The sequence below is a fragment of the Hyperoodon ampullatus genome (genome assembly GCF_949752795.1).
Source record: "Hyperoodon ampullatus genome assembly, chromosome: 3".
Lineage (NCBI taxonomy): Eukaryota > Metazoa > Chordata > Mammalia > Artiodactyla > Ziphiidae > Hyperoodon > Hyperoodon ampullatus.
Genome location: NC_136916.1, coordinates 81353875 through 81377421, shown reverse-complemented (window position 1 = coordinate 81377421; position 23547 = coordinate 81353875). Strand labels below are relative to the sequence as shown.

The 23547-nt window shown below is 46.3% G+C and overlaps 1 protein-coding gene across 2 annotated transcripts in view; it reads left to right on the top strand.

Moving 5' to 3' along the window:
- SLCO3A1 (solute carrier organic anion transporter family member 3A1) overlaps window positions 1-23547 on the top strand; it is a gene marked incomplete at its 3' end in the record, with an annotated part of 319841 nt that overhangs the window by 279297 nt on the left and 16997 nt on the right. For both annotated transcript variants that reach the window (XM_079701025.1, XM_079701024.1), the window contains exons 6-9: window positions 869-1067; window positions 2206-2344; window positions 15790-15965; window positions 20827-20891. In XM_079701025.1, the coding sequence (XP_079557151.1) occupies window positions 869-1067; window positions 2206-2344; window positions 15790-15965; window positions 20827-20891 (579 nt within the window). The remainder of the gene's footprint in view (window positions 1-868; window positions 1068-2205; window positions 2345-15789; window positions 15966-20826; window positions 20892-23547) is intronic.

Genomic DNA, 23547 nt, shown 5'->3' with positions numbered 1-23547 from the left:
AGTTGACCTAGAGGTCTGTTGATTGGCAAGGAAGAGGCAGCCTAAACTGGAAAATTAGCCATGCACAATCTACACGGTAGATAAATGACACACAGTAATTTAAAGCTGAGTTTAGATGAAGTGAATCAGAACAGAACAAAACCAAACAGGAGATTGGAACCCTAGGATCCTTTGGTCCTCCTAAGATGCCCTGAATCTCTGAGAATCAGAAATAACAGGTTTATGGTCCTGCTGCCTTGCAGATAGCTCTGTTTATAAGAAAGGGAAAAAAATATATATGCCAGTTACTCACCAGGAGCTACGAAACATATTGATTTGATTGATGCTGCTTCCTGAGAGGTCACGGGGCTGGTTAAAACACCGTCTCCACAGGCTGGTGAGTTCTGGGACCTTTGGTTAAAGAGCCTCCAGACCCTTCCTTGCCTGAAGAGTGGGAGAAAATCCCCAATTTGACTCCCTTTCCCTCACACCACCTGGAAAACGCACAGAGGGCACATCACTGCTCCCTGATGCTTTCCTCAAATGCGCGTGCGTGTTCCCAGCTGGTCTGACTTGTCTCTCGGTTGTTCCCACACCAGCTGGGTGTGTTTCCCACGAGGGTTCCCCACTTAGCATGCAAGGTGTATGACTTAGACTCCTAATCATTGAGTTTTTACGTGTCTGTCTTCCCCAGTTTTCGTGAGCTCCTTGAGGGTAGAAATGAGGCCATTAACAGACACTTTGGGGCACAGTGGAGCAAGTGGCACCACAGTGGTGTCACAGGGAATCCTGTCCGTGCAGGGCTCAGCCTCGGGCCTGGCACCCAGTTGTCTGCATGATTGGCCCTTCTTCCCTGGCTAATGGTCCCCGCCCCTCTGCTCTCCTCCAGGGATGACTGCAATCCCATGTGCCTGTCTGGGCATCTTCCTGGGCGGTCTCCTGGTGAAGAAACTCAGCCTGTCTGCCCTCGGGGCCATTCGGATGGCCATGCTCGTCAACCTGGTGTCCACCGCTTGTTACGTCTCCTTCCTCTTCCTGGGCTGTGACACGGGCCCTGTGGCTGGGGTTACTGTTCCCTATGGAAACACGTAAGTTCCAGAAAGGTCTTGCCACCCCTGCCTGCCCAGGATGCCAGGACCCTCTCTCTGGGGTAGGTTAATGGAGCCAGCTTTGTCCCTAGTGACCATGAGCTGCGGAGTTGATGATGCCTCTGTCGATCTTCCTCCCAGGGTCGAAGAATCTATGTGAACCTTCTGGGCAGAGAGGGCTGACTTCCACTTAAAGGCTCTCTCCCAGGGCGGCCAAGGGAGCACTGGGGAGACAGTCAGACATTCACTCCCCAGAGGACTCAAATGCCTATTTTTAGCATTTGACTTTAGGAATGACATGAAGATAGAAAATTAAAAATAAGTTTTATTTTAAAATTCAGCTTAAAATAAGAGACTTCAACAATTCCTTTTTTTTTTTTTTTTTTTTTTGGCCGCATGCATGGCATGAGGGATCTTAGTTCCCCGACCAGGGATCAAACCTACACCCCCTGCAATGGAAGCACGGAGTCTTAACCACTGAATCACCAGGGAAGTCCCAACAATTCCTTAAACCATCAGAATCTATCGTTAGACTCACATAGTAATTACAGGGTCTGAGCCATGGTAGGTATTGATAAGTGTGGGAGGGAGAGATGGAAGGGAAAAAAGGAGAGAAGAATGGAAAGAAGTTAGCTCTTATAGGACAACTTATTTCCTAGTTATTATCCCAAGACTTTGAACTAAAGTCCAATCAGACTTGCCCTTAGAGGGAATTACAGAGAGTCCTTACATATCCGGTGCCAATAGCTGTCCCCTTTTCTACGTGAGACTCTGCAGCTGCCTTGTGAATCCAGTTTGGAGCATCAGGGCTGTAGCATGGTTGGCCTGCAGGGTACCAGTTCCTCTCCACACCAGCCTCCTCCTCTGAGCAGGCCACCAGGCCTTCTCATGAAGTTAAGTCAGGAGAAGTAGGGCTGGGCTTATCTGCCACCCTGCGAGGTCAGACAGGCAGAATGGGAGCACACGGGCAGAGGCAGCTTCTGTATATCCATGCACAGTCCAAGCACTGATGTCCCTCCTTCCCTGAACCATGACCACAGTGGCGACCATGACCACAGAGGGCAGAGGGCTGTCACTGGGGGCATCCAACAGAAGTTGACCTTTCTCTGATGGGTTCCACATTTTCTGTCTTTTCCAGCTCATCACCTGGCTCGGCCCTGGACCCCTACTCGTCCTGCAATAAAAACTGTGAATGCCAAACGGATTCCTTCACTCCAGTGTGTGGAGCAGATGGCATCACCTACCTGTCTGCCTGCTTTGCTGGCTGCAACAGCACGGTATTGGTGATTTTCTGATGGGGTGGGATGGGGCAGGGGACTCAGACAGCTAAAGTAGCTTAAAACCCAAGGTCAAGGGCAAGAGTGGGCAACCACACGTGTCCCCTACTTTGTGTTCCTGCACTGTGAATTTATCTCAGCCTCTGCCCTGCTCTAGTGGAGGATTCTCCATCAGCAGGATGGGAGGCCTGCCAGGCCATCCAGCTGCTTCTTGCTAAATCAAAGAGGTTTCCAAAAAGTGTCTTTGAGCAACTAAAAGTAAAAATTCAAAGGAAGCTCTGTGGAGCCAGAGGAAAAGATTGTCGTTCGAAGAACTCACAAAAGGTATCAATGGAATGGGATGACTCTACAGGTAATGAGCTCCCCATCAACAAAAGTATGTAAAGAAAAGCCAGAAAGCCACTTATCAGGGAAGGCCTCTTCCAAACCTGAGGTTATGTGGCACTAATCCAACCTGTTCTCTGCTCAGTTTCCTTTGCCCTTTTCTTCTTAGCTAGATGCCTCCCACCTTTTTCCATCCTCCCACTATCATTTTTTTTTTGGCTCTTTCCTTCTCAGCATGAATTATGCAGTTGGCTGTCAGCCTGCAGCTTTCCACATTCTCTGCATGAAAACTTGAGGCTAAGGGACTGCTCACCCAGTCCTGCTGATCCCGCCTTGCAGGCGTCTCTTGCACCTGCCCTTCTTCTGCATCCACACCACCACTGCCCTGGTGCAGGTCCTCCTCATCTCTTGCTTAGACCAGTGTAGTAGTTGCCTCCCTGGCCTCACAACTCAGGATCACCCCCTGCTGGTCTGTCTTCTACACTGAAGCCAGAATAATTTCTGTAATACTGCATAGGACCCTTTCTAATGCCACTGTCAGCTAGAAGATAAGATCTAGGCACTGAATTGGGTTTGTGTGTGTCTTCAGCACGTGCCTGTCCTCCGCCATGCTCTTCAGCTGCACTTCCTTTCAGTTTGTGGTATTCAGCTTTCCCCATACATGTGTCTTTTCCTACTTCTCCCTCCAATTGGACAACTTCTACTCACCTGTCAATACCCTACTCAAATGCCCCCTGCTCTGTGATACGATCCCTGCCCTCCTTTATCTTTGGGGTTCTTGACCCTGCAATCTTAGTACCTGTCTCTCCTGGAGGCACTTCTCTCATTTCACTGCAGTGATCTGTTTGTCATTTGCCCTGACCTGTGAGTTTCCTAAGTGAGAGCTGTCATCCACAAGTGCTCCAGAAATGTCCAGAAATGTATAGATGGAAAGAAAGATAAGAAGGCTGAGTGGTTGCTTTCAAGGAACTTAGAGTTGAAATCATTTGTTTCCTCCCCTTTCCACATCCTGTATCTTTTGGGAGTAGCAATTTCCCCGAAGGAAGAAAAATTGATCATTTATTTTCATTTCCAAAGATCTCATTTTTCCTTGCATTTAACATTTAGATTCTTGGCTGGTTACTACCACTTGTCTATAGAGAAAGTAAATCACCCTGGGGGGAGGGGAACTGATTTTTTTAATTAGATGATAAAGCAGTTTCTTCAAGTGAGAGGAAATGAATTTTTAAAAAGAGATGGGACCTTGAGAATGGTTAAAATAAAAATTCAAGCTATTCTTTTTCATGACAGCAATTTCATTAACATTTTAATGTCCAAAAAGTTATATTATAAATCAGTTTGGGTTACTGTGCTGTTATAAGAATGACATTGACTCAGTATAGGCTAGTGTCCTGAGACCAAAGCAGTCTATTCCAGAGCATTTTCTGACCAAAAAATAGCCTAGAAAAATCCATGTCTCCTGATCTTGCATGGATGAGAGTCTTATTGAATAAGAACCTAATCAGGCCTGAGTTTGCTTCTAGCTGCTGAAACAGCAAGCTGTGGAATGCAATTATCATCAGAGGGCAAGCTTCTCCGCTTCCCTCTGGACATATGATTTATTCCCCAGACACCTGCCTTTTCTTCACAGTACTGGAGGCCTCATGTTGTCTGCTGGGGTGCAGGCAAAGCAGAGAGGTGATATCCCCCCACAATTACAAGGCAGAGATTGAGAAAACCCCAGGGCTGGGGTGGGAATAACACTCCACCCCGCGGAGGCAGATCTCTGGAGGCCCTGCCTTCCAATGGGTGGATGAGGGCTTTGCGGCCACAGAGCCACGTGTATCCTGGAAAGGGGCCTTTGTGATGGTCGAGCCCTAAAAACAACCACAACCATAAAACTTGCAACAACAGCAAGTTTTTCCGAGAGCCGGTGCGGGCCAGGTGACGGGGCCTTCCACGTGTCCCTCGTGGCCCGTGGCAGCTTGGCCCAGAGTCAGAGGAATATCAGTATTTTAAGAAAATACCAAAACAGTGGATTAGATTCCTGGTACGTTTACTCCCTCCTCCTCTTCCTCTTCCTCTTCCTCTCTTGTCTCCAAGCTCCCCCAAAAACTCTTCCACAGACTACAGTCTTCTTCATCTCTCTTCCCTCTTTCCCTTTTTTGTATTTATTCCTTCTGCATCCACTGGAGTCCTTTCCCAGTGTCAACGCAACCATTCTTTCACCTCTACCCCCAGCCCTGCATATATTGGGTTGGCCGAAAAGTTCATTCGGTTCGTGAATACATTAAAGTTTTTGGTGAAAATGAAAAACGTCTTTATTTTTACTTAAAACCGAATGAACTTTTTGGCCAGCCCAATATCTCACTCATCCTTGTAACAACCTTGGCAAGGAGGTGTTCTACTTATTCCCTGATTACAGATTAGTCCCTTGCCCAAGGTCACGCAGAACATGGTGGCATTGGCGCGGGAACGCAGGGTCTGTCTGACGCCAATCCCAGTGTCTTCCTCTGACCCTGTGACTTCCCTCTTTAGGATCCCTACCTTTTTTCCACCAGAAAGAAGCTCTCCATGCATGCCCCCCGCAGTCGGGACATTGTGCCTTCACGATCTGGCCCTGCTGCCTTTCCAGCCTCAACCTCGCCCGCTCTGCCCACCTTCTGAGGGACCACTAGCTGTGTCAGGCTTCTTGGGGTGCCCCCAGCACACCCAGTTCTCTCTTACCTCCAGACCTTTGTCCATGCTGTTTCTTTCATCAGGGCTAGTCTTCCCCTAAGCCCTTCACATCCCTAACACCTCCTTATGGGCAGCTGAGACGCCTCCTCCAACTTCCTCACTGCTTCCAGGGCTGCACTGGCACCCCTCCTGCAGAGGCCTCAGCACCTGCCCTCCCAGCAAGGCTCTTACTGTGGCCCCCTCCACTGGATTGAATGGTCCATGTTTGCCTGCGTCTCCATCACCAGTCCATCACTAGGCTCCAGTATCCAGGGATGGGGTTCTGCTGTGGACCATTGCATTCCCAGTATTAGCCATGTCTCTGGATAAAGACCCCAGGCTTTCTGCACACCCGACTGGAGGTTCTATGCCAAGCTCAGCAAGCCCCAGGGTGCCATGGGCAGTAATACCACAACTGGCAGGCAGGTTGGTTGGCTGGTGCAGATTTCAATCCTAAACACCTCTTGCATGCTCATCTCTCCCCGCTTGATAGCTTCCACCCAGACTTGTGAAAATTTCCCCTAACTTGATTAGGTGCGAATAAGTCACTGATGAAATCATTCTGATTATTAGGAGACCTGGTTCACATTAGCGGTTTCCTGATATTAGACTTCCCTTCCTGCCCTGCTTTGGGGTTTTGTTTTTCATTTTCTGATCTCATTTCTCCTTGAGTGATAGTGATGGAAGTTTCCAGAATTGCATTTAATATGCAATTTCTAATTCTTCTCATTGCATATGACCAGGAAGAGTGACGTAAAAGATAGCAAGTTAATTTTGTAAGCTTCCTTTGGCATGAATATATTGTCCGGATTGTTTCTGTACCTTTCACTCTCAGAAGTAATTATTCTAACAGAAAGCATGTTGGTAGCTACTGATTGACTGCTGGAAGTTGTATCCTTTTGATGTACTGAATAATTGACTTAAAAAAAGCTTCTATCAGCCACCAATGGAATGTTGAAAATCAGTACAAGTCCAGCACAGCAGTTTGTAGGGGGCTAATGATAGACAACTAATCTGTTCCTCCATCCAGGCAACAAGGATTTATCGAGCTCCTGTTTGAGTAGCGCCCTGAGTAGGTGCTATGGCGGGGAGGGGAGGGAGCAGCCCCATTTTGGATGCGTGCAGGGTGCTCCTCGTTCAATATCATGGGTCTCGGTCCTGGCTGCACATCAGAATTGCTTGGGAGCTTTGAAAACATGAGGCCTGAGGTCTAGCCTCAGAGATTCTGATTCCCTCTTTCTGGAGTGGGACCCTGCCATCAGTTTGTTTTTTTTTTTAAAGATTTAATTTATTTGTTTATTTTTTGGCTGCGTTAGGTCTTCATTGCTGTGTGCGGGCTTTCTCTAGTTGCGGCGAGCGGGGGCTACTCTTTGTGGCGGTACGTGGGCTTCTCATTGTGGTGGCTTCTCTTGTTGTGGAGCATGGGCTCTAGGCGCTTGGGCTTCAGGAGTTGTGGCACATGGCCTCAGTAGTTGTGGCTCGTGGGCTCTAGAGCGCAGGCTCAGTAGTTGTGGTGCACGGGCTTAATTGCTCTACCTGCCATCAGTTTTTTAAACACTCCCCCCCACACACACACAAGTGTTTTTGATATGTAACCAAGGTTGAGAACCACTGGGCACTGTTGACAGTTTGGGCTGCATCATCCTTTGCTGTGGGACTAGAGGATGTTTAGCAGCATCCCTGGGGCTCTACCCACCGGATGCCAATAGCAGCACTACCCCCTGCACCCTCTGCCATTTGTGAAACCACCAATGCCTCCAGATAGTTCCATAGGTCCCTGGCGGGGGGACAGAATACCCCCCAGTTGGGAACCACTGCTCTAGTCAAAGGAATGAGTTCTTAAAATTTTCTAGAAACAGGGCAGCATCTGAGCTGACACTGAGCATTCATCCTTCAGTCTCCTTTTCCATCTCACCATTATTGGGTTCACCCACTGTAGAAACCAAGCTGGAGGTTAGAGGTGCCATGTCGACATATTCCAGCAGAAGAAACAAACTGGTCGATTAAATGCCATATCTGCCAGCAGGGGTAACTACAGTGGCTGAACCAAGGTTTAACAGCCTGGGTATTTCATATACAAATCTAGATTTCTGGCCTCTCTGAAAGGCCAGAAAGGTGGATGAGAATTAACATGGCACCTGCACCCTGATGGGGCAGCAGTTGGCTGGAGCTAAGAGGAGACTGACGCTTTAGACAAGACATTTGATCTCCACTTAACCACGGTCCCCACCACTGATCACCCCGGACACAGGACCATTTTTCTTTTCTGTCTCCTAATGGTCCACAAAGGTCTGGAGTTTGCAAATCCTCTTGTATGGCCTGACCCCATTTGCCAGGAGTGATTTAAAAGTCTGTCCTCAGGGCTTCCCTGGTGGCGCAGTGGTTGGGAGTCCGCCTGCCGGTGCAGGGGACACGGGTTCGTGCCCTGTTCCGGGAGGATCCCACATGCCGCGGAGCGGCTAGGCCCGTGAGCCATGGCCGTTGAGCCTGCGCGTCCGGAGCCTGTACTCCGCAACGGGAGAGGCCACAACGGTGAGAGGCCCGTGTACCACAAAAAAAAAAAAAAAAAAAGTCCTCATCCTGGCGATGGCTTGTCAGAGGGACTTGGGAATATTCTGAAGTCAAGCCCAATGAAGGTATTGCCACCCAGGGTATCTAATATATCTCAGGCCCTGGGCTAGACATTAGAAATATAGAGATGAATAAGGCAAGGAGATCGTGTTTACTATAAGATGAGATGTAATATATTAATAGAGTTATGTTACAAGGGAACACCCAAAAGCAGCAGCTAATCAGGCCTTATATGTTTATAATATAGTATTAAGTGAAAAGAGCACATTATAGAACAATATCTAGATTATGATCCCTTTTAGTAAAGGAAAAGAAAAATCTAAATATTTGTATATCTCTGCATGGGAAAAGATTGGAAGGATAAGCCTGTTATATATAATGTTCACAGAACATTATCTCTGGCTAGGACTAAAAACTTAATTTTTATATATTTCTTTACATTTTTCTGTATATTTCTAAATAACCTAAAATGAACACGCATCCCTTTTCCAATAAGGAAAAACATTTGTATTAAAAAAAAAGATCCAGCATTAAAGGTTGGGTGGTTACAGTCTAATGGAAGGAAACAGGTATGTAGAGAAATTAGTGAACTTGGAGCCTTCTGCCTGCTTGGGTAGGAATTGGTTCGGGGTGGGGCGGGGCTGGAAGGAGAGAGTGTGGATGTTATTTCCTGGAGGAGGAGCAGGGGCAGGGCCAGGCTTCATCCACGGAGAATGCGTGGGTGGTTGCCCGGTAGATAGGATGGAAGGACATCCCAGCATGGAATGTGTGTGAGCATGGGGTGGTGGGGAGGCTTGAACCTCGTGACAAGGGCAAGGCTTTGGTTTGGAGTCTGGAAGGAGGAAGGGAAAGGGAGAGGCCCAGTGTTCATTCTGAGCTGCAGCCACATCCTTCTCCTCCGTGCTTTGCCCACACTTTCCACCTGAGATGGCTGGAGCAAAGAGTAAGCCCGACGCTTCCCAAAGAACGGCCCTTTCCTTCCCCTCAGCAGGAGATAATTAAGGCTCTGACAGGATGCAGGTTACAGAGGTGAAGGGTGGACGGAGGTCTTGGTTTCATTGCAGGGGTTTTCTCCCTGGCCATTATCCTTCAGCTAGTGACCCTGCCAGGGAACAAGAGAGCGCATTTCTTCTTGCAGTGTTTCAATCTCCCCTTTGCCTTGAGGCACGTGGGTTGCCGGTGATGCTCTTTGTGACGAGCTTCGAGGTCCTCACCTGGAAAAAACAGCTAGGGTTGGGCCAGTGACGTGAAGAGATTCTGAGCTACAAAAAGACAGTAATAAATGACTGGAGAATGTCTGAGGAACTTCACTGAATCATGAAGGGATCCCATAAAAGTCTAGGACACATACGAGTATGTTGTCATTTGAAGGAAGACATCCCAGCTGTTGTGGTACAATCTCAGTCCTTTGCCATCTCAGTCATCAGGCAGAAGCCGGACAGAGCACTGCACGTGTCAGCACTCCCTCTGGCCAACCCCCTTTCTGAACTATAGCACTAGGGCCAGACTTTTAATAGAGATTGTCGTTTCTTCCTGGTAACCGAACATATTTCAGAAAGAAAACCAAAAACAGTATTCCAGGATGTTGAGAATGAAACTTTCAAGTTTTCACAGGCTCTTAATACAAAGAACATCATCACCCCCATGCCTGTCCCCTTAGAAAAGTCATTTGTCAACCTAGAGATTAGTTTTATTTGTGCAATTAATAGAATTGATCCATCAGTATTGAATATTGGGGAAAAAAACCCAAACAAAACTCTATTTGCCTGATACTTCTGAAACACTGCTGAGGAGTATTTTGTTCTTATAATATGAGCTGTCAAAATAGCATGCTTATGATTTCCTTCATCAATAGAAAATGAAACCCAGATTTGAGAGAGTCATTTTTCTATTTTTATGCTCTCCAGCTTTATTGTAATTATCTATTCCATCATTGCATGTGAATAGAAACATTTCTCAATTTAAATTAATGACTGAATGTAGAACAAGAGTACAATTTTTAGTGACTGTGCTCTTCTTTTGTTGATTTCTTCTTCTGGGGTTTTAAATTTTTTTAAATAGATGATACATTTGTGTGGTTCAAAAACCAAAAAGGAGGGAGTGGAAACTCCTTTCTACCTCAGGCTCCTGTTCACCCACTTTTCAACCCACTACTCTGCCCAACAGGTAATTACTATAATTAGTTTCTTGTATATCCTACTGGGTTTTAATGCACCAAAAGGTATTATTCTGTAGCTTGTTTATTTATTTTTTTAATTAAAGTATAGTTGATTTATAATGTGTTATTTTCAGCAAAGTGTACAGCAAAGTGATTCAGTTATACATATACATAGATCCCTGTGCTATACAGTAGATCCTTGTTGGTTATCTATTTTATACTGTAGCTTATTACTTGTGGGGTTTTTTTGTTGTTAATAATTTATCTTGGAGTTTTTTTCATATTAGTACATAAAGTGCACTCTGATACCTTTTTTACTGCTACATAATATTCCGTGTGTGGACCTGATGGAATGTATCTAACCAATCCCTGTTGATGGGCATTCAGGGCTGCAAAACTTTAGCTCCTGCAGACTGTGTTGTGACTTGAATTGTATACTGACATCATTTTGTGCCTGGGCAAGTCTGTCTGTAGGATAAGTTCTTGTAGAAGTTCCAAGCCAGTCCCACTCTGTCCGCCAGGTCACCACTGCTTCCAAATGTGGTCAGGCCAGTTCCTCCGTGAGCACCGTGGTCATCTGATTATTATCAACATGATCTCTCAGGGCAGTAAAGCTAGGTCCTGCCACCCCACACCTGGCACCAGACAGAGACTCCAGCTCTCCTGGAGGCAGTGGGGACCACATTCCTCCCCAGAGAATGGCAAACTGGGAAGACGTTCCTTTGCCACAGGATGGAAAACTGCACATTTGCCAGGTCAGGAGCAGTAGACTAATCTCCTGGAGCCTAGTGCACTGCCTTCACAGTTAAATATATCGGGGGCTGCTGAGGACAGCACTAGGGGGGTACCACTTCATTCAGGCCATGATCATCTATAGGCCGTTGTCCAGGTCCATCTGCATTCTGGGCTGGCGCCACCCACGGGGCTGTTGTATACAAACAGGGTGAGAAGTATCCCAACCTCTATCATCTCCTTCCCTCACACCCAGGTTATCCCTATATTTTCAAACTTCCTACTGCTTGGGGCTTTTGCAGGTCTCAGTGTTCCCACTTACATGCCAAGTTAATATCAGCTGAAAGGCTGTCTGCTCTCCCTTCTCACTTGGGCTCATAGTGTGAAGCCTCATTGGTGCAAAGTCCTCTCTTCCAATTATGCACCCTGGGATGATTATTCCCACCACACTGGGACATCAGGGTGGAAGTTTCTCCCTAACCTGGCCTTGTACGCCCAGAGCCCCACAGGTCCTTTAGCACAATGGCCAGGGCGATCTGTGGTCTCTTCTATCACCTGAGCCCAAATAAAGGACATTTCCCATCCCTTGCCATAGGACTTAGGCTTAGCACTTTTCCTTGGATTCTCTGCGGGAAGGGTCCTAGGAATGTCCCAGCCTGCACCCCAGCCCTCGGGACCACCCAGTACTTTCTGTTCATTCTGTCAGATTGACTCATTTAACTAAAAAGGAAACTCATCCAAGTCCCCACTCAGGTCACTCGGCTTACCTCCTCCCCAGCCTCTTTTCACAGCTCCTCTAAAATACATTAAATCTGAATAAATTAGTACAGAGTTGCCTAGAGCGTTTGAGAGGGACCCATCCATTTCCAGCTTCTCTCCTTGGCACCAGCAAGCCAGTATGATCACTGGTCCTGTACCAGTTTCCTGCTTCTCCTCTCCTGGCATCTATACCCTAGAAGTGCTTATTCCTGTCCAATCAGCCTGTGCTGCCCTGGGTCCGTTTTGTCCCATTCCACCCCCTGGCTTTGTGCTCTCACCTGTCCCCTTTGCCTTGGCTGCAAATCTCAGGGTGGCTCAGCCCCGCTGTTCGCTCACACCATTCACAGGATGTTGCCTTCCTGGACACGTTCACTTCACCCGGACCAGAAGGGCTGTATAATCACTGAGATAAAGGCATTTTATTTCTGACCCATTCCATTAGGGCCTTGATCACAGGCCTAATCCAGAGAATTTCAGAGGGAGTTTTTTACTTATCAGAGCAGAGAGGGGACAGGGCAGTTTCCTCTTATGGTAAATGTAATACAGTTGAGCCATAGCCTAGGTACAGGGCAGAAATCTAAGACTGGGTGTAGATTCCAATTACAGATTACTTATTAAACTAAACAGAGCTCACCAATCACACAGTTCATTCAAAGGGTTCTGATGACATCACATTCCTAAGGGGCTGTGTGAGTCAAAACTCAGTTCCTGGGGTACTTGGCAAAACAAGACCACAGGCGTCCACCAGGGGCCTCTTCCTTGTTTATACTTGAGCACTCTCCGAGTCCACGTGTTTCTAAGGACCCCAGTCCCAAATCTCTTTTTCCTCGCAGGCTACAGTAGGGATCAAAGAGAGGAGGATGGGGGCTTCCCTGGTGGCACAGTGGTTGAGAGTCTGCCTGCCGATGCAGGGGACACGGGTTCATGCCCCGGTCCGGGAGGATCCCACATGCCGCGGAGCGGCTGGGCCCGTGAGCCATGGCCACTGAGCCTGCACGTCCGCAGCCTGTGCTCTGCAATGGGAGAGGCCACAACAGTGAGAGGCCCGCGTACCGCAAAAAAAAAAAAAAAAAAGAGAGAGGAGGATTGGAGTGGTTTGAACTAGGGACTAGGGCAGGGTTTGAGAGGTGTTTAGGATATGATAAAAAGAACAGGACTTGAGGGTTCATTCATTCATTCACTCATTCAATAAATACCGTACTCCAGAGCTGGGGATAAGTCAGGGATCAAAACCACAGTGGTTTCTGTCCTTATTAGCATTATGGTCACAAGGAAGATGGATTTGACATAGGAGCAAGGGGTGGGGGAGGTCCATCAGATCTCTATAGAGTTAACAGGGTGTCATTTCTAAGGCAAGAGATGTGGAGGGAAAGGAGATTGGGGCCAGGGGTATGTGTATCTGTCAGGGTTTGGTCAGGAAAACAGCACCCACAAGTCTTTTGGAAGTAAAGGGTTTAGTATAGAAAACAGAACTAACGTGGATGTGGAGGAGTTGGGAAATGAAGATCTGGAAGAAGTGAGATGAAGGACTGGAGAACAGTCAATCACTACATCCCCAGAAGTAGCAGCTCAGGTGGGCAAGTCGAGGCATCTGGGAAATTCCCAGGTGGCTGCTCAGTGAGATGAAGGGGGCATTCCGGGAAGGGTCTGGGGAAGCACATCAGCAAGCCTGCGTCCAGGTCAGTAGAGGTGGCCATGGGCCCTCTGTTGTCAGCAGGGTAGTCAGTAAAGAAGGCGGATGCACACAGGGATGCTAGGACCAGCCAGCTCCTTCCGGGCACCTCTGCGTGTGTCTGTCCCCGTGTCTGACCATCTGAGAGTAACGGCCTCTGCTTCACTTCCAGATCTTGTCTGTTTCCCTCTGGTCCAGCTTTATCCATGCAGGGAAGGGAATCCTAGGGAAATAATTCCCGCTGTGGATGGCAAAGTAGTGCCAAGATGCCGGCACGGAATCCCACGCAGGGCACTCATCCCGGAGTCGGTGTTGATATCTCAACACGCTCAGAGGCTTAGGAAGGGGCATCCCGAGTGGGTCTGGGAGGGATATGGGCTAGGGATTAAATTTAGGAGAGTTACCGGAAAGCGTGTAGATGTAAAACAATCTAGGGAAAAGTGCAGCACGAGAAGGGAAGAAAGCCTGGACCAGAACCCCGAGGAGTTCCAGCATTTTAAAGTGGGGTCGGGGGAGGGTGCCAGCAAGGAAGATGCAAAAGGAGTGACCAGAGAGGGAGGAAGGAAACCAGAGAGCAAGCTGTGGAAGTCAAGGAGGAAGTGGGTCACAGGCACATGCTGGGGGTGGGGAGGGAGACCTCCAGGAAGAGAGAAGTGGATGGCGGGGTCAGGCTATGGAAGCCGCTGGCGAGCTTAGCTGATCCGATTACTGCGGGTGGGGACCCAAGTCGGCTTGAGTGAGTTGAGAGCATGGGAGGTGAGGACGCGGAGGTGGTGAGTGTGAACAGCTAGAAACGTTTAGCTGTGAAGTCGGGGTGGGGGAGAGGAGAAGTTTCCTCTCCCTGGAAGGAAGAGAAGAGGCATTTTCAGTTAGACTTGGGGAGAAGGCCTGCTTCCTAATAAAAGCAGAGGAAGATCTGTTCACGCAGGCATCCTAAAACCGTCTGCTGGGTTCCCCCTGCTGTGTCTCAGCACTGTGCTGTGAGAGGATGCTCAGTAAATCACAGGTAATACACGTTCTCATCCCAGGAGCGCAAGGTCTCCTCCAGGAGGGCAGCGAGGGTCTCTGCTGTGGGGTGTGGAGTGTACCCTCACGGAGGGAAGTGCCAGCTCACATGGGGGCCGACTTGTGGAGGGGCCTTGCAGCTGGAGGAGACATCAACACGGGGTTTTGGAGAAGAGCTAGTGTGTCTCCAGGCAGAGGGGTATGGAAAGGGACAGAGGGGCAGGGCCTCAGCACTTTTCAGGGCTCGACGGTAAACACCCCTGGGTGCTGAGATGGGGCCATTTACACAAGGGTGCCTGCCGTGCCAGATGGCTTAGGAAGAAGGGTCCAGCCCCACCCAAGGTCTCCCCGACTTTGCATGGGTAAAAGCTTCTCGGCAGGACACAGCCACACAGGATGGAGGCAGCAGGCTTTGGACACCCCTGAAAGCATCCCGTGTAGCTTAAAGGGATAAGAAAAGCTCCAATGTGTATGTCCTCTGGGGAAAGAAGAGGAGAGGGAAGAGGAGAAGAACAAAGATGAGGGGAGGCGGACCGAGGAGGAGAAATGTAAAAGCCAAAGGGGATTTGTTTGACTCTCACTAGGATTTACCTCGGCATGTGCCCTGAGAGCGGAGCAGTCCTGGAAAGAAAAGCGATGAATCATTTATGATTGTTTTCACTTTGTATTCATTAAAGGCCTCTGCACTATTATTATCGAACCTTAATTGGCTCGGCTGCTGGCTCGGCACGGCACTCCCTCTCCGAGTCCCCGCTTTTCCCTTTGCCATCAGAAATTCCTCAAGCGTGAGCCAGGACCATGCTGGGGAGCGGGGCTGTCTGGGCAAGAATCCACCCGAAGATCAAACGGAATGCAGCTGCTTGTCTTTCTCCTCTCTGATCATATATTAATAAATGTATGTCGCTGGGCTCCAGCTCTCTCCCCACGATCCGCTCTACACTCTCTGGCATCTCTGCACCCTCTTTGCTTTCTCAGCCACTCGAGAACTTTCCCATTAGCTGGCCCCCTCTCACAGCCCGACGAGCTCAGCAACTTCACGCATGACGGTGCACAGTCTTTGTTCCAAGTGCCACCTTGAGTCCTGAACCAGCAACCATATGCGGGTTACCTGATTTACTTCTTTTAATATACTTCAGTGTAATTATAACTGCATAAAAGAGAGGACAGATTGGCAAGTGATTACATTGTTAATTTGGCAATGTTTTATCACATTGTGGAAGCACAATTTCCTCTCTAATTGTATTGGGGGGGGACACGTTTGTTTGCGGTTCGGCTTATTGAGGGATTCTTGAGCATAGATATGAAATACACAGGAGACGGGGAAATCAGCTCTCCTCTCCATAAATATTCCTTTATTTACATGTGTTTTGCAGCCTCTTTAAAAAAATCTAACTCGTTTATTCAGGCCTAATTAATGAAATGCTACAGAATGTGTAATAAGGCTGTGACAGTTCCAGCTGCTGGATGGCTTTGGAGTGGGAAACTGGAGATACCCCCAGTTAAAAGGGCTGAATGCTTCCCTTTCAGAATCTCACCAGCTGTGCGTGCCTCACGACCGTCCCACCTGAGAATGCAACTGTGGTCCCTGGAAAATGCCCCAGTCCTGGCTGCCAAGAGGCCTTCCTCACCTTCCTGTGTGTGATGTGTGTCTGCAGCATGATTGGGGCAATGGCTCAGACTCCCTCAGTCATTATCCTTATCAGGTAAGCTTAGCCCCTGGAACCCGGACCCGAGAGCCATCCTCCCGTCTCCCCCTCCCCACCTGCTGTGTGTCTGCAGTTCTCCTGGAAATCAGAACTCCGGGGACTATATGAGTCTTACAAGCCAGCTTCCCTAGGCTGGTAGGAATCGGTTACGTTTGATAGAGATCTCACACCAAAAGTAGAAAGCACGGCCCAAGAGAGAACACTACACTTTCATGTCATCCCAAGAATAGACTCTGCAGGTGATTTGGAAGGGGACCGTGGTCCCTCATTGATATTTGCAAAGAGCCACATTGTTGGAGTAAAATGAAAATGACACTGGACTAGCCAAGTCCCTGTGTCTGGCTCCTGTCCAGGCACTGATTAGCCATATGACCTTGGTCCCATTTTCCCTCAGACTTGTTTCTGAATCTGGAACTAGAGGTGATGTCATGGGTCCTGCCTGCCTCCTGCTGTGGTGTGGGTCCTGCCGAGACCATGTGTGTGCAAATGTCGTGAAGATGTGAGGGGTCACTGACAAAGTGTGATGCAGGCCTGAGTGGCTAATGGAAGGCAAGCAGTGACTGCTTTTGTATAAGTGGATGGTTGGAGAGAGCCCCCCGTAATTCTGTTTCCCCATCTCTCACGACCTGTCCTGGGGGCAGATGAGGTGCCTCAAAGGTGAATTACTGAGTAATATTCTGAGTAGCTTACACAATTACAAAGTTATCTAGACTGAGGAACCTAGAAGCAGAATGTTCCATGCTCTGGCATCCATCTGAACCAGAAGAAGTGGCACCAAACACAGATCCATCTCACCAGGATGCAGTTATCTAAACAAACCAATCCCAAGGGCTAGGGATAAAAGTAGGTATGAAATGCTTGGATGCAGCCTGTACAAATGTACATCACCAGCTGCTTTATCTGGCCTATCTCTTTTTCTCACTGTGCCTACCACACTTCCTGATCTTGGTTATGAATTCACGAGGAAAAGAATTTACACAGTACTTACGTTATAAAGTCATTAGTAAAGCACTTTTAATGTGCAGAAGCATTAAGGGTACAATAGCAAATTACCATTTTATACTTACTAAATTTGAAAAATAAATTTTAAAAATTCATACCCAGTGCTGTAAGCAAGGCTGTAGCAAAACGGGTAAAAATCACATATTGCTGGTGGCTTTGAGAAGCGTATCACTTCTTTCAAAAAGCAGTATGGCAAATGTAAGTCAACAGCCATAAAAATGTTCAGATTTTTTATGTGGTAACCCTACCTATTGCTACTTGTCTTAAGAAAATACTTCTCTACAAGAAGGAAAGTTCAGTGGAGACAGATTTTTATTACAATGTTAACTATAATAGCAGAAAAATCTGAATTGAAATAGTGAGTTAAATTATAGTACCACAGCTCAGTGGAATAATGAAAATTCTTAAGAATGTGAAAAGTGTTTATGAAATGAACTATTGAATTTAAATTATATATGGAAGATGATTATATATAATATGCACATGGACAAAACCCATCAGATCTCAGGTATGGGTTTAGGGTGGCTGCATTACTTTTTATTATTAGAAATTCCTTTGAAGTTATATTGTGCCGTTCACACACAAAAGGCACCAAGAAGCAGGAAAAATGACCTTTACAACCATTAGCAATGACTGGTCCCCTTTTTGCTCTCCCCTTGACTCCTCTGCAAAACCCAGCTGAGTAGTTGTAGCTGGCAGACCAAACACAGAAAGTTATTTGAAATCTTAATCACTTCCAAATCTCAGCTTGATAAATAGCTCTAGGAGATTTTCAGGAAATATTTGATTCCTTTTCAATGCACCAGCAACAGATGGCCTGGATGACCCAGGCTGGGCCTTGTCTACCTCATAGCTGGAAGTACGTGCCCACTTGCCTTTTGAGGGGTCCAGGGTAAACCATCTTCCATCTATCCACTCCAATTTGCCATCACAGATGTTCTAGGGAGGTACAAGGGCACAAACAGTCAGAGCCACAGCCCAGATGAGCACCAGCCCTCGTCCCATGCCAGAGCAATAGACCCACTCCCATTCTTACTCCAGACAGAAGCATACTTGCCAACAACCGTGCTCAGGACATCCGCAGGGGAGGATACCAACTAGCAGTCACTTAGGTGCCCGCACTGGGCTCTTGTTTTAACTTCCTATGTTTGCATCTTTATTAGCACTCAGATAAGGAGACGCCAGAGGCTCAGAGAGTGATTAAGCAGTATCCTCAAGGTCATGTAGCTAGTAAGTTGTGGAGCTAAGGCCCTCTCCCTGGCCTGGCCTGGCACTTTCAGTAATGTTGACCCAAACCCTCCATTTCTCCGTAACTAAAGCCGAGAAGGATTATTGCTCCTGTGGGAACCAGTTTCCCAACAGGATATGAAGGGAGATCTTAGCATCTTATTCACTTTATTCCTAGTGACATGATAGCGAAAAGGAAACCAAACTTCAAGTGATAAGTACTGTAGCTCACTATGCCAGCATGTTTTCTTGATAAGGAGAATTTGCCTTTATCTTTGTGTCTTTCAAGTCAGTACCTTCAAATGAATGTGCAAAAAGTGAAACCATGGCGCCAATATTAACTCCAAAGAGCTTGGATTTTGTTCCATGCACATTTGAAAGAGAACTGGCCGTGTTTCTGTCCAGAAACACTGATCTCATCTTTGATATTGTACAGGTATCTGGCTTGATCAGCCAGAGAGTGGTTTCCCTGTCATTCAATGGAAAGTCTTGACCTGCTGCCCTGGGACTGCTTCCTTATACTGGACTCTTTGCAATTGAAAAGGAACGTGTATTTCCCCAAGAATAACACATTTTTAGTTTTCTCTGAAAAATCTCAGAAATAGGGCAAAGATTGTGAAAACAACATCCATGTCCTTTTTGGTGTGACAGTGTCTTTTGGCCTTATATACCAAGAAGCCAAAGGCATGCCCATCTGATGCTCAAACCAGGTGGTAGGCCATTGGATGGCTGCCACTAGATGATTGGAGGAATGACCCCTGGGATCAGTTAAGAATAGTATTCTAGCTACCAAGTCCAGAGATGGGTTATATATCTTGTGTACTAGGTATCCCACTGGATTTAGATATCCCATTGGTAACTTTATTTCTAATGTTTATTTTCTGCAGAATTGCTTGCCTAGGTCCTTCCTGCACTGCATGAGTCTTCCTGGCCTTTCGGCCACACTGAAATGCTCCTGGTGTTTCCTGAGGCTCAGCCACACAGGAGTGTCTCTGGGTCTAGCCCGGTCCTTCCAGGGGGCAGAGTAGTGCACTTACCTCCCCATCTTCCCTAGAGACTCATAATGGGGACGGGACAAGAGGAGGTTTCTCTGCTGGTGGTGTTCAGGATGACCTGGAGTGCATATGGTCAGTCAGATGCCTCCCCCTCTACCAGCACACCAGAGACAGTGCTGCCCGGGGCTTAGTGGGAGACATGTGCCCACCCACCTTCCCACTTATACATTCACTCAGCATGTGCTGTGTGTCACACACCACACTGATGATGAACGAGATGCAAACAGTCCTTGGCCTCAAGGAGAGAAGACAAGCATTGAGTAAATACTAGTTTCGAGAGTAAGAAAGAGGCATAATGCAGGCGATCTATGACCTCTCTATCTGGAATCGGTCACCATTTCCAAACCCCCTCTACTATCACTCTTATCCCAGAAAGTGTTACCCTCTGAGACTGTTCCAGAAAATGTGTGAAAAGATCATGCTCAGGGACTGTTGTGGGTAAACCAAAGCCAAGAACATTGAGTCGGTTCAAAACAAAGTGATGCAACTATATGAAGATACTTTTCCAATTTAAAAGGTACTGAAACTGGATATAGATGAATGGATTATTTCACAAGTGGTCCATCTAGGGAATCGACCCATGCTAGTCTGGTTGATTTCACAAAATGGTGCTAGAATGACAAAGGTGATTATGGTTCTTGCCTGTTTGTATAGCATAAGGAGAACTGTCTTTCCTGTCAATATTTTCCCCAGATACATATACCCACCAATTTAAGATGTTTCCCTGTCCCAGCAAAAGCAAAGTGCCTTTAACTGCACAGAGTACAAATTATGCTGATTTTTTTTCTCTTATCATTGGGAGGATAGAAAATGCATGTGTGGTGATGCTCCCCCATTTCACCCTGGTTTGGGTGGAGGGACAGATGAATGTGTAATATCAGGTAGCAAGTAGGGGACCCTTATTTCTGAAAATGTTGAATGAATGTGTTCAAACTGACATTTATTGAGCACCTAATATGTTCAGAGCTCCATGGACCATACCCGGGTAAGTGAGCTCAGTGCTGCTCTTAGGGAGTTCTTTCAGAAGCTGACCAGGGGGCCTCCCTGGTGGCGCAGTGGTTGAGAGTCCGCCTGCCGATGCAGGGGATACGGGTTCGTGCCCCGGTCTGGGAGGATCCCATATGCCGCGGAGCGGCTGGGCCCGTGAGCCATGGCTGCTGAGCCTGCGCATCCGGAGCCTGTGCTCCGCAACGGGAGAGGCCACAACAGTGAGAGGCCCGCGTACCACAAAAAAAAAAAAAAAAAAAAAAAAAAAAAAAAAAAAAAAAAAAAAAAAGAAGCTGACCAGGGAAGATGAAAGACCTTGTGGACCAAATTTGCATTCCATCCTTCAAATAACAAGATTAGTTTTAGTTAATAAAAAACACTGTTAAATTCCTAAACTTATGTCACTGCAGTTTCAGGGATTTTTCAGAGTTTGGGCAGGGAAAGTGAAAAAAAACAAAAGCACAAAACCATTAATAATTTTCTACAGAAGGATTCTGATGGACAGCAGCGGATGACTCTGGGGTCTGTTAATTAAAGTGGAGTGATAAGAATCTTTTCTTTTTTCCTCTTCTCTTCTTTGCACGTAGGACAGTCAGCCCTGAACTCAAATCCTACGCCCTGGGAGTTCTTTTTCTCCTCCTCCGTTTGTTGGGTACGTATTATCTCTTTATTTCCCCAATAATGAATTGGATGCTTATAACCAGGTGAGTACATATCAGTGGAATCATCCCCTTTCTTGAGTTTGTCATTTTTCTTATGAGGTTCTTTGGTAAACAAGAGAAACATCAAGTCTGTTAATTTTGCTGAGGGTTTAGACCTAAGCTCACACACTCCCTGGATATTGCAGAGTTTTTGTTGATATCAACTATGCCTTTGTACCACCCTTAATTCTCATTGGCATAAGGAGGAAAAGCGATGGCACCAAAGGGAAAGAAATGTGATGGTGTCATTTGGAACCCTCATTAAGCAACCCATGAGTAGCTTGTGAAATGCTTCACTTATGGGGCTTCCAGCTCGAGGAGAGAGGTATTCTCACAATGCTTCACAGATGGAAACTTTGCATCCTTTAAATTTTTCCAAACTGATTTAGTTTATTTACCTTGGGTTTCCTGGATGGGGCAAATATGACCTTCATGCTATAGACCCTACATTCCAAGGTTTGGTATGGATAGAAGGAATTAAGTCTAATGCCCCAATTTTAAAGATGGGAAAACAGGATGGGAATAGCCCGTGGTTCTTCCAGGGTGCTGGGACCGGCTGGGGAAAAGCTGGAAAGGCCAAAAAGGTAACCCTTCTCCCTCTAGACCACACTGTTGCTTTATGAACTCCCTTTGTCAAGGCCAAGATCAAGATAGGACAACTTTTTTTCTTGAATAATAAGGCTGTGGTCTTCTTTCATGGACATTAAATGGTAAATAGATGTGGAAAGGGAAGTAACCATGGCCTATATCTTCAGAGTAAAAATAAAGTTTCTCATTCCAAAGAGTATATAACCTGGATGAGCATAAAGAATTAACTATAGAAATGTTTATAAAAATGTCTATAAAAGTTAAAAATTGGCAACAACCTAAATACCCAACAGCAGGGAATTAGTTAAATCCATTATGAGCTCTAATTCCAGTAGGATTTATGTTCCCTTTTAAAGTTCTGGAAAGAAAAATATTCATAGACTTGGAAAAGGCACATGATATGTGGAGGGGGAAAAAGAGGTCTATAATATATTATATATGCAAATGTTTTTAAAGTATATATAAATATGGAAAATACTGGAAAGCTAGATGTGAAAATGGTATCAGCTATTATCATTGAATAGTGAGGCTATAAATGATATTTTCTAAATTTGTTTTTAAAATTTGAATGAATATATATATTTTATTACTTGCATAATGAGATTACTTCCTATATAATTGATATGTGAAAGAAAATTATTCACCCTTAAATCCATTAATAAGATAAGGTTTTCCCTGGGGAATGGCAAATACATGACATATGCCCTATCTCTGCCTATAGCAAATAACTTTCAATAGCAAATAACTTTCAATCAATTGCTGTGATCACTTTTGCCATGCCCAGGACAAGACCTCAGAATCTTCTCAATCACTATCAATCCACATCTGTTGGTACATATGGAGAAACCTAAATGGCATCTTTGTCTTATTTCTGGTTCATGGAAAATAGAAATGTTCTAGGTATAATAATACCTAGTTCAAACAAGTTCAGCAGTAATTCAGACTAAAACATTTAGGCCTTCCTGGAAATTGTAGTGGCTTTTAGAGCTCTCTAACTGCACAGAGTACCAATTATGCTGATTTTTTTTTTCTCTTATCATTGGGAGGATAGAAAATGCATGTGTGGTGATGCTCCCCCATTTCACCCTGGTTTGGGTGGATGGACAGATGAATGTGTAATATCAGGTAGTAAGTAGGGGACCCTTATTTCTGAAAATGTTGAATGAATGTGTTCAAAGCTCCGTGGACCATACCCGGGTGAGTGAGCTCAGTGCTGCTCTTAGGGAGTTCTTTCAGAAGCTGACCAGGGAAGATGAAAGCTCTCCATCTATGGAGTTGCTGCAGAGGTCTCTGTATCTCTAAACAGATGCTGAGGACTCAATATAGCTGGTAAAAATTAGCCTGCAGAATAATTTTGATAGCACAAAATGAACGAAAATTTGCAAGCTATTTTTGAAAAGTTAATGAAAATTATAGGACACTTGAAGACAGAACTGAAAATTATACAGCATGTGTAATGTGACATGCTGTTTCTAAAGCTGGTTCTCTATTTGTATGTCTGCTCCGGGAATAATCAACCAAGCATTATCTAGAAGAGTATTTTTCAACCTCTGTGAGCCACAGCAAGAGATAAGCTTTACACTATGGCCCAGTACATACACACATATCACAAATATAGCTGAAGCAAAGATTTCATGAAAAATATTCACCCTTAATATGCATGATGTACTCTGCTACTTTCTGTTCCATTCCATCCTTTTTAAATAGTGGGTCATGACCAACCATACTGATTGTATTACCCGTATGGGTCACACATCACAGTTTAGAAAACAGCTCTGGAAAGATATGAGACAGTTTCATCTTTTAATTAAAAGTGGCTTATCGGGCTTCCCTGGTGGTGCAGTGGTTGAGAGTCTGCCTGTCGATGCAAAGGACACAGGTTTGTGCCCCAGTCCGGGAGGATCCCACATGCTGCAGAGCAGCTGGGCCCGTGAGCCATGGCTGCTGGGCCTGCGCGTCCGGAGCCTGTGCTCCATAATGGGAGAGGCCACAACAGTGAGAGGCCCGCGTACTGCAAAA